Genomic DNA, 14,695 nt, shown 5'->3' with positions numbered 1-14,695 from the left:
TTTCTCTTTCATTCTTTCTTTTTTGTGGGAGGGAGGGGTTGCATTTTTATGTGTCTTAGGCTACCTCAAATTCAGTTACGTAGCTGACTGAAGTTCAGGTCCTCCTTGCTCTTTCTTACCCCTGGGATCACAGATGTGTGTCACCAGGCCCAGCTCTCTCCACATTCTTCTGAGAGTGGAAAATTGAGCCTCCTCCACCTGCTGGGTCACCTCTGACAATTCACTACGCCCTTCTGGGTTTCTAGCTATCTCATTTAAATCAGATAATACTGCTTTCTCTGTGTAAAGTCAGAGCATTGGAATGTGGAGTATCTGAAGGACTCTTTCAACCCTGAGCAACTTTTCTCTCTCCTGTCTCTCTGTGTGTGTTTTAAAGGTATTTTTTAAACTTTATTTATTTTTAACGCATGGGTGTTTTGCCTGCATGTATGTCTGTATGGGGGTTTTGGATCCTCTAGAACTGGAGTTACAGACAGCTGTGAGCTGCCGTGTGGGTGCTGGGAAATGAACCTGAGTCTTCTGGAAGAGCAACCAGTGCTCTTAGCCATCTCTCCAGCACTTTAAAAAGATATTTTAATAAAGGCTTAAGCATGAGAGTTGGGAGAAAATAAGGGACTCAGAAGGAAGTAGTGCATATCCAATTGTGGTACGGGCGACTTAAGGAAGAGGTGCCTCTCCTTTTCATTTTTTCTTTCTTTTTAAAATATTTTATTTCTCATGTGTACATGTGTGCCTCTTTGTGTGGGTATATTCATGTGAGTGGAGGCTGTAGCAGAAGCTAGAAGAGGAAGTTGGAATTAATGGGTTTTGGGAACCCAACTCAGGTCCTGTAGCAGAGTATCATACACTCTTTTTCTTTTCTTTTTTTTGAGATTTGTTTATGTGTATACTGTAACTTCCTTCAGACACACCAGAAGGGGGCATCAGATCCCATTACAGATGGCTGTGGGCCACCATGTAGTTGCTGGGAATTGAACTCAGGACCACTGGAAGAGGCTTAATCACTGAGCCATCTCATCTCTCCAGCCCTAGGCCATGCACTCTTAACAGATGAGCCATCTCTACAACTCCACCAGACCCCCTTTTTATGTCCTTAGTTCTTTTATGGCTCTGGGTTGGAACCCAGGGCCTCCTGAATGCTAAGCATTTGGTCTGCTCTTGAGTTGCCCCTCCATTTTTTTTTTTTTAAATCTCCAACAATCTTTCACCAAAAACACCTAAAATTGGAGAAACTCCTTGTAAAGGTCCCCTGGTGCCTTTCAGTAGTAGCTGTGCCAGGAAAGAACAGTATCCATATTTGACTTGGAAGACAGTTAAGATTGAATGAAGTGTCTGTCCATTGTGATTAGGGTCATTCTAGGTAGAGAAAGGCCCCAGAGGCCAAAGTCACGGAGGTCACTTCAAAAAATGTGTCTCAGTCCCACGCAAGCTTCGGAGGAGCGCCTTCGAATATCTTGACAGTGACTGGGTTTCCTTGGGTCACAGTGTCCATGTCCATGTCTTAACTCGCATCTTCTTTCAGTCCCATATCCCTCATCACACACCCCACACACCCTCCCACATAACCCCAAGCGGGTGAGTACGCCGGGGACCAGCTCTCTGGCCCCACCTCTCCCCTTCCCTCAATCTCTAGGGGGCGGGGCCCACCTGCGCCTGGGGGCGAGGCCAAGGCGTGGGCGGGACAGGTAGGGTGTAAGGTAATGCTCGGAGCTGAGAGAAAGCGCCCTAACTGCAGCAAGCAAGCGCAGGGGCAGGCGGGCAACTAGGAGAGCCTCCTGGGCAGAGCGCTGGAGTGAGAAAGAAGAGAAGGAGGGAGGTGGCGGGCCTGCGACGAGGAGAGGCGTGGAGCGGACACTTGGGGAGGAGGAGCCCGGCTCCGTGGCCGGAGAACGACCTGCGAGGCACCCGCGCAGCCCAGGATCACCCCAGCGCGCCGAGCATGAGCGGGCGGTCGGCTGGAGAGCGACCCGGGGAGACTGGCTGTGCGCCGCGCTGAGCGGCGGAGCCGGGCCGGGGCGACGGGTGGGTAGCCGGTGCTGGGGCGGCCCGCTGGGCGAAGCGCCATGGGGAGCCCCCGCGCCGCGTTGCTGATGCTGCTCCTGCGCCCGATCAAGCTGCTGAGGAGGCGCTTCCGGCTGCTGCTGCTGCTCGCCGTGGTATCGGTGGGACTCTGGACTCTGTATCTGGAGCTGGTGGCGTCGGCCCAGGCCGGCGGGAACCCCCTGAACCACAGTAAGTAGAGCCGGGGGGCGAGGAGGTGGCGGAGGTGGGCGGGCGCTCCGGACGGGGACCCGCCTCTCCGAGCAGATTCCAGGTGCCGGCGCCGCCCCGCGCTTTCCTGGGGACCTGGGCTTGTCGAGGCCACCGTGGGTCGCTGATCCTGGCCTGCCCACCCAGGGCAGAGTGGAGCCGGAACGCTCTCGGGACATCCGGAGCGCTGGTGGAGGATTGGGACGCCTTCCACCGTGCGGGAGCCACAGCCTCGCGGACAGAGAAACGCGCTGTTTGCGAGCGCGGACTCCGGGGCTGCAGCGCACTGGGCCACACACTGTGGTCGGAGCCCCCCCAACTTTGCCCTCGGCTTGCTGGCGTGGTTGGCTGGCTGTTTCCCCTCCAGCTGAGCTTTCGGGGGGTTCCTTTCCAAGTAGCACCTCCGAGAGAGACGCCTGGCCTTCCCGCCTTGCGTGCGCCTCTGTTTCCAAGAGTCCCACCTCCTGAATGCGTGGTTCTCTGCTGGTCCAGACTGCCTCCTCCAGTGTTTTCACACTCTTCGTAATACCCGCGGATCTAACAAACTCCCCAGACCCCGCCCAAGGCGACCCTGCCATGAGTAAATTTCTACTTGTATTTTTATCTCATCAAAGCACTCAAGTTTCTGCTGAGGAAAACGGGAGGAAATGGCCTATCCCCTCTTCAATGGATATGATTATTATCCACAATGACTTTCAGTATACTTTTGATAGGCTTAATAAAATTAAAAGTCATCTAGTAGCCAGAAAGGAGTGGAGAAGTTTCCAGAAGGGTCAGATGCTCTTCTCCAGCCTTGAGGGGGTTGTTGGGGGGGGATTTCTACTTCATCTTCTCACTGGGTTTCACCTTCCTGTTTTAAGAAACTCAAAGAGACTACCCTCCTGGTAGATTTTTTGGCCAACAGTTTTTCTCTTAGCTGGATGTGATGGTTTGTCTTTTGTGGCTCAGAAGAAGAAATTATTGTCCTAGTCAGTAACTAAGCAGGATCGGTTTGGAGATGTATTCTTATAGCCCTACCTCTCTGTGGCTGGCTGTGGACCTAATTCTGGCTGTGAACTAGAAGACGCTGTCACAAGGGATGAAACTGTGGCTGTAGCTAGAGATCAAGAGGCAAGAGGAATCGGACCTCCATGGTCTCCAGGGTCCCTCTCAGTTGGGCTGTGGAGATTGTATGGCCTCTGACACTTGAACCTTTCCAATGTGAGAGAGCCCCTACTTGGGGAAGACGGAGGGCGGTCGCACTCAGCCACAAGCATGCAGTCTTACAAAGAAGTCTTCTTGCCTTGTCCCCACTCTTCCTCCTCGGGTTTTGTGGCAGGTGGCTGAACTTTCTTGGAGTGTGTAAAGGTGGGAGGCGTGGATTCATCTCCTTCTTGGAACACCCTTTGCCGGCATGGTTAGTGGGATAGTCTACATAAATTAGACAGGGAAGCAGTGTCTTTGTGATCCTGCAGTCAGTGCTGGCTTTGCTCCTCTTCGCCGGGCCTCTGCCGCAGGTGTGCTGTCTCTTCTGAGACCAGGTCCAGGTGGCCAGAACAATAACAACTGCACTCTGGCTCTCGGTCTCTGGATCCTGCCGCCTTCTTCAGACCAGACTCGTGGCCTTTTAAGTTTTTATTTAAAAAATTATTTCTTTTTCCAAACCGACCCTTCTCCAAAAATGTGTTCCCAGCGTCTTATTCCAAAATCGACTTTAGTGTTCCTTGCGGTTTCTTTCTTTCTTTTTGAGACAGCCACTCACTCTGTATCCCAGGCTGCAGCAACTTGCAGGCTGGGCTTGATTTCAAAATCTTCCTCAGTCTCCTGAGTGCGGGAGGATTATGAGGAATGCCATACATAGCCTGTCTTCCTTATGATATCTGTCTGTCTCTCTGTCTCTCTCTGTCTCTCTCTCTGGATTTTCTTTTTCTTTCTTTCTTTTTTTTGGTTTTTCGAGACAGGATTTCTCTGTATAGCCCTGGCTATCCTGGAACTCACTTTGTAGACCAGGCTGGCCTCGAACTCAGAAATCCACCTGCCTCTGCCTGCCGAGTGCTGGGATTAAAGGCATGCGCCACCACGCCCGGCTTTCTCTCTGGTTTTTCAAGACAGGGTTTTCTGTGTACCCCTTTTGTCCTGGAACTCACCCTATAGACCAGGCTGGCCTTGAACTAAGAGATCCACCTGCCTTTGCAGGGATTAACAGTGTGCGCCATCATGCCCAGTTTTGCTTGTGATTTGTAACAAGAGCCTAAAGATCACTGAGGATCACAGTTTCCTCTTCTTAGATTCCTAGGATCCCGAGGTCCAGCCACTGGGAAATGTGTCCTGATCCTGCCTGGATTTCTTTATGGGGTGAGACTTAGAGTGTGGCTGTACTTGTTCCCATTATTTTTTCTTTTCTTTCTTTTTTCTCTCTTTTCTCTTCTTTCTTTTTTTTTTTTTCCTTTTTATTTTTGGCTTTTTTTTTTCAGGACAAGGTTTTTCTGTTTATTTCTGGCTGTCCTGGAACTCTGTAAGCCAGGCTGGCCATGAGCTCAGAGATCTGCCTGCCTTTGCATCCCGAGTACTGGTGCTACTGTCACCTGGTTCTGTTCTTTTTTTTTTTTTTTTTTTTTTGGTTTTTCGAGACAGTCGAGACAGGGTTTCTCTGTGTAGCCCTGGCTGTCCTGGAACTCACTCTGTAGACCAGGCTGGCCTCAAACTCAGAAATCCGCCTGCCTCTGCCTCCCGAGTGCTGGGATTAAAGGCGTGCGCCACCACGCCCAGCTCTCTGTTCTTTTTTTTTTTTAAATCATTAAGAAGCTCAGGTGTGCCGGGCCTGGTGGCGCACGCCTTTAATCCCAGCACTTGGGAGGCAGAGGCAGGCGGATTTCTGAGTTCGAGGCCAGCCTGGTCTACAAAGTGTGAGTTCCAGGACAGCCAGGGCTAAACAGAGAAACCCTGTCTCGAAAAAACCAAAAAAAAAAAAAAGAAGCTCAGGTGTTTTGCATCAAAATTCCCTTTAGTCCTCTGGGGTGGGAGGATGGAATTAGGAATGGAGAAGTAGGAAGGGGATTGTAGTGTTCCCTAGTCCACACCCTGCATACCAGCTGCTCCAGAGTCACAAAGCTGTTCCCCTCCCAGGACTTGACCACAGCCACCAGAACCCCAGCTTGGCCCTGTTTCCCAATGAGCCACCGTGCCACTTTCTAGCAATCTCTGCCAACTCAGTCCACCACCCGCCTTCCTGTCATCTGTGGGGCTGGCTTCCATTGCCCAGAACCTGCCATTTGCTTGTTCCCATGTGAGGGTATATCGGTTTAGCACTGCGAAAGTGTATAGAGAACGGCAGTCACAAACTCTAGGGTGGCAAAGTAATGACAGGGGAGGACACTTCCTGCTCCATTGTCACAAAATAACCTAGTAGTTTAAGATATGGATGGTGTGCAATTTGGACTCCATATGCAGAAAAAGATACAACCACAATTGGGATCGCTTTAAAGGAAAACAACTATAATCATTAACAAATAGAAAAGGGTCCCTTGGCTGAAAGAGCTACAGCCATTCACTCTGTTGTCTGTTTAACACATCGCTCAAGCAAAGCACTGTGCTAGGTCATTTTATTAATCAATTCATTTATTACTTTTCCAGACAGGGTTTCTCCATGTCACCCTGGAACTAGCTCTGTAGACCAGGCTGGCCTTGAATTCGCTGAGATTCACCTACCTTTATCTCTTGAATGTTGGGGTTAAGAGTGTGTGCCACCAGGATATGGTGTCTTAATTAGGATTACCACTGCTGTGATGAAATATCATGACCAAAAGTAAATTGGGGAGGAAAGGGTTTTTATTTGGCTTATACTTCTACACCAAACACTAATTAAGAAAATGCCCTACTGGCTTACCTACAGCCTAATCTTAAAGAGGCATTTTCTCAGTTGAGGCTTCCTGTCTGATGACTACAGCCTGTGTCGTTGACAAAACACTAGCCACCAGCACACACACACACACACACACACACACACATAATTTTTCTATATCTTTCTGTCTTGGAGTAGAACAAGGTAGTTATGTGAAAACAACCAAAATACAAAACATTAAGTTTATCTTTTTCTTTTTTTTTTGAGATTTAGCACATTCGCTCTTGTCTTCAGACACACCAGAAGAAGGCATCAGATCCAATTACAGTTGTGAGCCACCATGTGACTGTTGGGAATTGAACTCAGAACCTCTGGAAGAGCAGTCAGTGCTCTTAACCACTGAACTATTTCTCCTGCCCAACATTAAGTTTCTCAAAAGTAGGAAGTAGATGTTGCTGTGACATTTCTGGAAATGGGACACAGTTTTCAAGTAATTTCATAGAAGTGGAGACATTTGGGGAGATGGTGAGGAGTTGGTAGGATTCTGATGACTTGAGACTGGAGGGATGGCGCAGTGGTTAAGGGCTTTTGCTGCTCTCGAGGAGGACCTAGGTTTGGTTCCTAGCATCAACATAAGAGCTCGTAATGATTTTCATTCCAGTACACAGGATCTATGAGGCCTCTACCAGCATGGCAGGCCCACGGTGCACTTACCTTGATGCAGACATCATACACATAGTTAAAAAATGATGATCTGAGGCTGGGGATGTAGATCAGTTGGTAGTGTGCTTGTCTAGCGTGCACGAAGCTCTGGGCTTGATCCTTAGGACCACATAAAGCCAGATGTGGCGCGTGTCTGTCGTCATAGCTATTCATCCAGTGGAGATGGAGGGAGGAGGATCAGAGTATGTAGGTAAATGAAGGAGGAGGCTCAACTGTGAAAGACTGTTGGGTCACTGAGCTACATCCCAGCTCTTATGCAAGACTTTGAATAACAACTAGAAAAGAAAACACAATGTCTAGTTCACGGAAAGCAGAAAAACAGGTATAAGTTCTAGGGTGGGATAGCAAGGGCCATCGCAAATCTGTTCAATAATACTTTGAGGATGGGAGTGGTGCTGGGACAGGGTCTTGAATCCTTAAGCTGCTGGATGGTAAAGGCTGCTCTGGGTGGGTCATCATAGTAGTGGTGGTACTCAGAGGACCCGTGGTGACGGTGGCATTCAGACATGATTTCAGTATTCTAATAACTGCTGTGTACTGGGTGAATAGCAGCCCAGGGAGCTGACTGTTGAGGGTTCTCTGTCCAGGTGGGCTTTAACAAGTTGTATTTATAGTGGAGTGTGGTGGTACACGCCTTTAATACCAGCACTCTGGAGGCAGGGGCAGACAGACAGGTGGATCTCTGTGAGTTTCAGGCCAGCCTGGTCTATAGAGCAAATTTCAGGATAGCCAAGGCTACATGGAGTAACCCTGTCTTGAAAACAACAAAACAAAACAAAACAAAACAACCAACCAACCAACCAACCAACCAACAAATACCAAGTTATATCCATTTATTCATACTGACTCAGGTATGGTTTTGCCAGAAGACAGAGGTTGTACTAAAATGGTTTCTAGGGTCCTTGGTATATAGTGGACTTATAGTTGGGGTCAAGTTGGAGACAAGAGGTAACATTTGGTACAAAGCCAGCACAAAGAGATGGTGTCCATAGTATGTACTGGTCATGTTCCTATTCAAGCACTGGGTTTACTTGCCAAACACCAAAGTGCCCTCATGCCCAGGAAGCTAATTGTCTTTTGCTGCCTCTTTGACCTGCCCCACATTTCTAGCTGGCCCTTGTGATTGACTTGAGTACACTAAGAGGAGAGATACCCACTGATGTCTGGCAGACCATATCACCATAGCCATTGTACTTGATCCAGACTTCCTGTAGCATAGGTAACTGGGGATGGAGCTGTAACCCGAGAAGCGGATGGTGGGGAGACACAACTGGGGCAGATGTGTGGGCAGAGGAGGGATAGTATGGCTTAGAGAGGAATCTCACAGCAGAGGAGAACTCAGCATGGCGCAGCTCCTGCTGTCGGACACACCATTCTTTCCCACTGTAAAAGAAAGAGCACTGGCTCTTTTTCTTGTGCCCTGCTTGCTTCTCTGTACTTTGACGTTTGTCGTGTTACCTGGCTGCTATGGCCCCCTTCAAATTAGTACTCAGTTCTGGGCACATATTAGGTACTTGCTTAAACACCTTTGGTAAGCAGTTCTGGAGAGATGGCTCAGTGGTGAAGAGCACTGACTGCTCTTCCGGAGGACCTAGGTTTGGTTCCCAACGCCCACATGGAGGTTCACACTGATTGTAACTCCAGTTCCAGGGGACTGACACCCTTATATAGACATCCATGCAGTCAAAACACCAGTGTACATAAGAAAGCAATAACTTATCTTTAAAATACTTCCGGTAATCACTGGGCAATTCCAGCTTTCAAGGCACCTGGTAGTTTCTATTAGCAGACAATTAAAGTGACCAACTCAAGAATGAAATCCAGGAATTTTTGTTCTGGGTACCGTCATTTGCATAATCTCCGATGCCTTTGAATATGAATGTCAAAGATAAGAAATCAACAATGTCATTGATATGAATGCCAAAGAGTTAAGTAGTGTAGAGCTAGAGAGACGGTTCAGTGTGTAGCCCTTGTTAGGCAGCTCATAAAGTCTGTAACTCCAGGGGATCTGAGCCTCTGAGGACACTCACCGTGCACATATGCATAGACATACACACACATAATTAAAATCCTAAAAAGGATTGTGCTGTTTCTGAATGTTGGTGTTTGGCAGGAAGAAACTGTGCCCTTATTTGTGCGTGGCCTCTGCCGTGCCTGTTCTGATGGAGCCAGTGGGTATCCTGGCAAGACATCCCTCTGTTCCCCACCCAGGGATCCTTAATCTAAGTGTGGTGGCACTGCAGCTGCTGGATAGAGACTCTGTCCTCGGAGTTGCTCGGGGCACGATTCTCCCACTTCCCAGCACAAGGCCTTCTGAACTAACCACCTCTGTGCCTGTTCATTGGAGGCTAGAAGGTGCACTGCAGTAATTTTCCAGGTCACAGAATCTGGCCTGGCCCTCTAGTGCTGGGCTTTATGGAGCAGAGCGAGAGCAGAGCAGCCACCATGGAGTTTGCTTTGGAAGGGAGCCTGGAGGCTGTTCTTGGAGTTGCTGCACAGTCTAGTGTCTACCCGCTTCCACCAGTCTCAAACCTCTCCCCTGTAAGAAACTTTCCACTAGCGCTTTTCCTTGTATCCCACGACGATGAGATTCAAACTGGGCCAACTATGCATTTAAGCCGTGATGCAGTCTTCCTTTGACCTTTTAATAGACTACCTAATTGATAGACTTATAGATTCACTAATACGAAAGAGTACTGCTGGGACAGATGAACTTGGATGATGTCTGTAAAGGGTGTTAGACTGAATGAATAAATTGTGTAGTCCGAGCAAAGCATGATGGGGCTTCAATTAATGGTACTCATAGGCTCTGTTTTTCTTTCCCTCCTCTTTGACAGGGTTTCGCATGTCCCAGGCTAGCCTCCAATTCCTGATGTAGCCAGCGATGACCTTAAGCTTCTCATGCGTTTGCCTTTACTTCCTGAGTGAATCTGATACTTGGGATTACAGATGTGCCCTGCTACACCCGGCTCTTTCATGTGGTGTGGAGGGTGAGCCAGGGCTTCCTGGGTGTTAGACGAGCACTCTACCAACAGCTACATCCCTGGCTCAGGTTCCTCAAAGGTTGGAAGCGTTCATTGGATAAACAAAAATGATTATGTTAATTAATTATTTTGGCCATGCTGGGGTTTGAGCTAAGACTTTGTACCATTATACCTAAATTCCTAGCTTTAATCTCAGCACTTGGGAGGCAGAGGCAGGAGAATTTCCGAGTTCGAGGCCAGCCTGGTCTACAGAGTGAGGTCCAGGATAGCCAGGGCTACACAGAGAAACCCTGTCTTGAAAAAACTAAAAACAAACAAAACAAAACAAAACAAAAAACAAAACAAAACAAAAAAAGGATGTCTTCCAGACAAGCCTAGTGTACAGAGCAAGTTTCAGGACAGCCAAAGCTACACAGAGAAACCCTGTCTTGAAAAAACAAAGCAAAAATATTCTGCCTGCCTGCATGTTTACCTGACTATCTATCTATCTATCTATCTATCTATCTATCTATCTATCTATCTACCTACCTACCTACCTACCGATCTATCTGAAACAGTTTCACTGGAACTCTCTATGTTGACCAGGCTGGCCTTGAACTCACAGAGATCTACTTGCCTCTGCCTCCTAAGTCCTGGGTTAAAGGAATGTACACGTGCTACCATGTCCAGAATGTACACGTGCTACCATGTCCAGATTTTTTTCTTATTATTTAATCTATGTGTGTTTGTGTGTATGCTCATGGATGCTGTATCCTCCTGGAGCTGCAGTTACAGGTAGTTGTAAACTATCTGATGGGCTCTAAAAATCCAACCTAGATCCTTTATAAGAGCTGTATACATACTACCGAGCCATTCTCCAGTTTGTAGTTTTTAAAAAAACCTTTTGATGTAATATATAGGCAAACAGAGACAGACAGGTAGGCACACATACACACACACACATGCACACACATGAGGAGGGGCTGCTCTGTAAGTGTATAGCTTGATAATCAGTGTATCTGGGTAGCCAACCATGATGAAGAAACACTAATTCTATAAGACTCCTTGGGCTTCTTTTTGAATCACTGGCACCAGCATGGATAAATTAATCTATGCTGGTCTAAATTAAGACTATTTTCTATATGTCACAAATGGAATCATACAGTATGTGATTTATTATATAAGTTTCACACACACACACACACACACACACACACAGTTTTTTTTCTGGAGAAAAATTGCTGCTATGGGTTTACAATCGGGGGCTTTTTGCTTTTTTTTGTTTTTTGTTTTTTTGAGACAGGGTTTCTCTGTGTAGCCCTGGCTGTCCTGGAACTCACTCTGTAGACCAGGCTGGCCTCGAACTCAGAAATTCACCTGCCTCTGCCTCCCGAGTGCTGGGATTAAAGGCGTGCACCACCGCGCCCGGCTGACTTTTTGCTTTTATTGTGTATGGAACCCCCACAAAATACTTCTTCCAGTATGGTCTCATGTAATCCAGGCTGGCCTCAAACTCACTGTGTACCTGAAGCTAGCCTTGATTTCCTGGTCTTGCCTCTACCTCCCAAGTACTAATATTACTGGTGTATGCCACCACAGTTGACTTTAAAATACTCTTAATGACTCTAAGAATAATGAATATTCCTTGTCCTGATGATAGCTTATAGCTGGAATATGTTAAGCTGTAGAGACGTAGGCACCCTGGAATAATTGATGTAACATCATCATCAGTGGCTAAGGAAGGCTGGGGACCCAGCTGCTGTGTGACACAGCCCCGTGGATTCCCCACCAGGGCTGCTTTGGGTTTACAATCCGGGGCTTTTTGCTTTTATTGTGTATGAAACCCCCCAAAATACTTCTTCCAGTCTTGATACTGGAATAGGTGTGTTTATCTTGAGCAGTTTTAGTTTTTATTGGTCAAGTTAGTGGCCCTGGTTTCTCCCTTAGTGTGGGTATCAGAAAGCCTTAGAATTTCATTCTTTCTTCCCATGGAGAAATGCATAAGAGATTTTCTAATTTGTAGTCTGCCTTCCCTCCCTTCCTCCTTCCCTCCTCCCCGCTCCCTTCCTTCCTTTCTAGCATCCTACCCTTCGTAGTGTTAGGGATGGAGTCCAGAACCTCACGTTTGTTAAGCAAGTGCTGCGCTCCCAGCTGCAGATCTGTATTTCTCTATTACTTTTATGCCTATCCTAATTTCTCTTTTGTGTCTTCCAGCTACTCCTGGGCTAGATCATCTTAACAGCCTGTGGTTCTTACAAGCCACTTAACTTAATCAAGGCATAAAAGAAATCAATAAAAGTACTACAGTATACATAGAAGCATTTTAAAAATTGCCTCTGGCCTGCTACTCCGACTGAGAGATTATTGCAAAGAAACTGCAATAGGTAAATGATATACAATGGGCTGGTCAGCGTGTAGAGAAGAATCTGGATTTAAAAGCACGAACATCTAGAAAATTATTTCCATTAAAAAAAAAAAGGCCAACTGGAAAATTGAATGTCATCCAAAAATAAATTCTCACCTTTCTGTCCCAAAAGACAATTAAAAATGTAGGATTTACTGGTAGACACTGGGGCCTGAGCTACTGTTGTTGCAAAGTAATATAAACAAGGAAAATTCAGTAAGGCTTGGGTACTTCCCAACACTGCTGGTCACACAATCCAGCCAGCAAGGCTAGAAAACTCATTTTTCACATGGGCACTAAATGACAAGAGAGACCTGAGAGTGTCAGAGAGATCATGGGTATGATGTCTGCTGCCCAGCCCGTGGCTGACATCCCTAGAGTCACAGACATCAGAAGTCTCTCCCCTTTATGAACAGCTGAGGAAACAGATGAGCGAAGAGACTTTGCTTGTCTCTTCCTCTAACTGGCTTTTTTTCATTTTGTTTTCTGAGATAGTCTCTCCACACAGCTTACACTGACTTCCATTTTCTGAGTGTTGCGGTTGTAGGTTTGTATCATTATATCATTATATCCAGCTTATACCCCTCCCCCCCATTTAAAGCTCTTACTCTGTAATGTAGGCTGGTCTTGAACTCATAGAGACTATGCCAAAATGCTTGGCCTCCATTTCATTTAAACTGTGTTTTTATGTCACCTAGCAGAGGGCATGCTGTGTTCTACTTTATAGTAGGTAAATGATGCTTTGTAAAATAAGGCCCTTAGAAGAGACTGGGATGGGGAAGGGGGGAAGGAAAAATACCTGCTGTGGTACTGCACATCCTGCTCGTGGGAGGCTGAGGCCAGTGGATCTCTGAGAGTTCAGGGTGAGCCTGGTCTACATAGTAAGTGCCAGGCCAGCCAGGGCTACACAGCGAGACCTTGTCTCAAAAAAGGGACTGCAGTATGGAGTGATGGCATTTCAGAGCACTGTCACTCTTCCAGAGGACCCGTGTTCAGTTCCCAGCACACACAGGACCTTCTGACACCCTTACACAGACATGCATGCAGGAAAGACACCAAAGCTCATAAAGTAAAAATAAAGAAGGAAGAAAGGAAACAGAGAGGGGAAGAGGGAGGGTAGGCATAGAGAAAGGACTTCCAAGAGATTTTCTATATAAGCACCCGGGAAATTGAATAATGTGTTTTTCAGTTCTCAATTTGTAAATCTTGAATGGTAACTGAGATGACTCATTCAAAAACTTAAGGGAAAATGTCTGTGGAACATTTCCTTTTTTTTTTTTTTTTTTTCTTGTAGAAAGCCGAATGGAATAAAGCCTTGATAGTTCCTGGAAAATGTGGAATTTGAAGGCAAGGCAGGGTTTTAATCCCAGGTCTGTTACTCACCAATTTAAGACCTCACTTAAGGTAACTTCTTTCCAAGGCTCTGATGCCTCATCTGGTCAGAGGTGTAGCGCTTTTCTTCTTACAGTGAGGTTAATGAGTCTGTCACATACAGGTGACATCAAGAAGTTAAGTGCTCAGCGAATGTTGGGCTCCACTTCTTCCTCCTTGGAGTTTCCAGGTTGGACCAAATGGAGGATGCTCAGGCAGGCAAGGGTGAAGCGGTGTGTTTCCTGACTGGCTCGTGGACAGTTCTTCAGGTTAGCCTATGTCAAACTTGTGCCTGGCTCCAAGCATTCACCTGGCCATCCCTGCCCAGCGTCTCCTGCTGGAGGCACGATCTCCAGCTACTCTCTTCCTTCATGATGTTGACCCTGAGGAAGGAGTCCTTCCGTTCTTGACATACAGGTTTATTTGCATCGTGTTGGGAGGTCCTGTATTCGGAGACTTGCAGAAACGGCAAGCTGTTTGGTTGTAGTAGGACAGGAAGGAGCACTGGCTGGAATACCACAGCCTGTTATTACTCTGCATGCAAAAAAAAAAAAAAATTAAATCTTAGTTTTAACTTGCTATGGGTAATAGATTAGATAAAAATGAATTTATTTTTAATAATTAGAAATGAAGGAAAATTAAAAATTGGAAGGAACTGTATTACTTTTCTTGTTGCTGTGACAAAAAGAAACCGGTCAAAAGCAACTTAAGGAAATTTGGTGGCTGACATTTGTTATCAGTGTGACACGTCTGGGAGAGAGGGACCCTCAGTTCATGGATTGCTTCTGTTGGCTCTCAGCAGCCATGTCTGTGGGAATTTTCTTGCTTGCTGGTTGAAGTGGGAGGCGGTAAGTATCATCCTGGTCAGGTGAGCCTGGGCTGTGTAAGAAAGGGAGATACACAAACCAGGGGAAGCGAGCTGGTAAGTGGAGCACAGAACACGGAAGAGCACCGTAAGCAGAGCCGGTAAGCGGTGCTCCTCCGTGATCTGTGCTCCACTTCCAACCTCCGGGTTCCTGCCGTGGCTTCCCTGTATGATAGACTGTGACCTGTTGCTTTTGGCCCTAGTGGTTTTTGTTTGTTTGTTTTGTTGTTCTTTTCTTCTTTCCCTTCCTTCCTTCCTTCCTTCCTTCCTTCCTTCCTTCCTTCCTTCCTTCCTTCCTT

The 14,695-nt window shown here is 46.9% G+C and overlaps 1 protein-coding gene across 3 annotated transcripts in view; it reads left to right on the top strand.

Moving 5' to 3' along the window:
• The first annotated feature begins 2,063 nt into the window (after positions 1-2,063).
• The window catches only part of B4galnt3 (beta-1,4-N-acetyl-galactosaminyltransferase 3), a 93,654-nt gene continuing 81,022 nt past the window's right edge, over positions 2,064-14,695 (top strand). For 2 of the 3 annotated variants that reach the window (XM_021190974.1, XM_021190973.1), the window contains exon 1: positions 2,064-2,232. In XM_021190974.1, the coding sequence (XP_021046633.1) occupies positions 2,064-2,232 (169 nt within the window). The remainder of the gene's footprint in view (positions 2,233-14,695) is intronic. The other variant, XM_021190975.1, reaches the window with a different exon arrangement.

The sequence above is a fragment of the Mus pahari genome, chromosome 2 (genome assembly GCF_900095145.1).
Source record: "Mus pahari chromosome 2, PAHARI_EIJ_v1.1, whole genome shotgun sequence".
Lineage (NCBI taxonomy): Eukaryota > Metazoa > Chordata > Mammalia > Rodentia > Muridae > Mus > Mus pahari.
The sequence above is the reverse complement of the archived record's forward strand: the minus strand, read 5'-3'. Positions and strand labels throughout refer to the sequence as shown.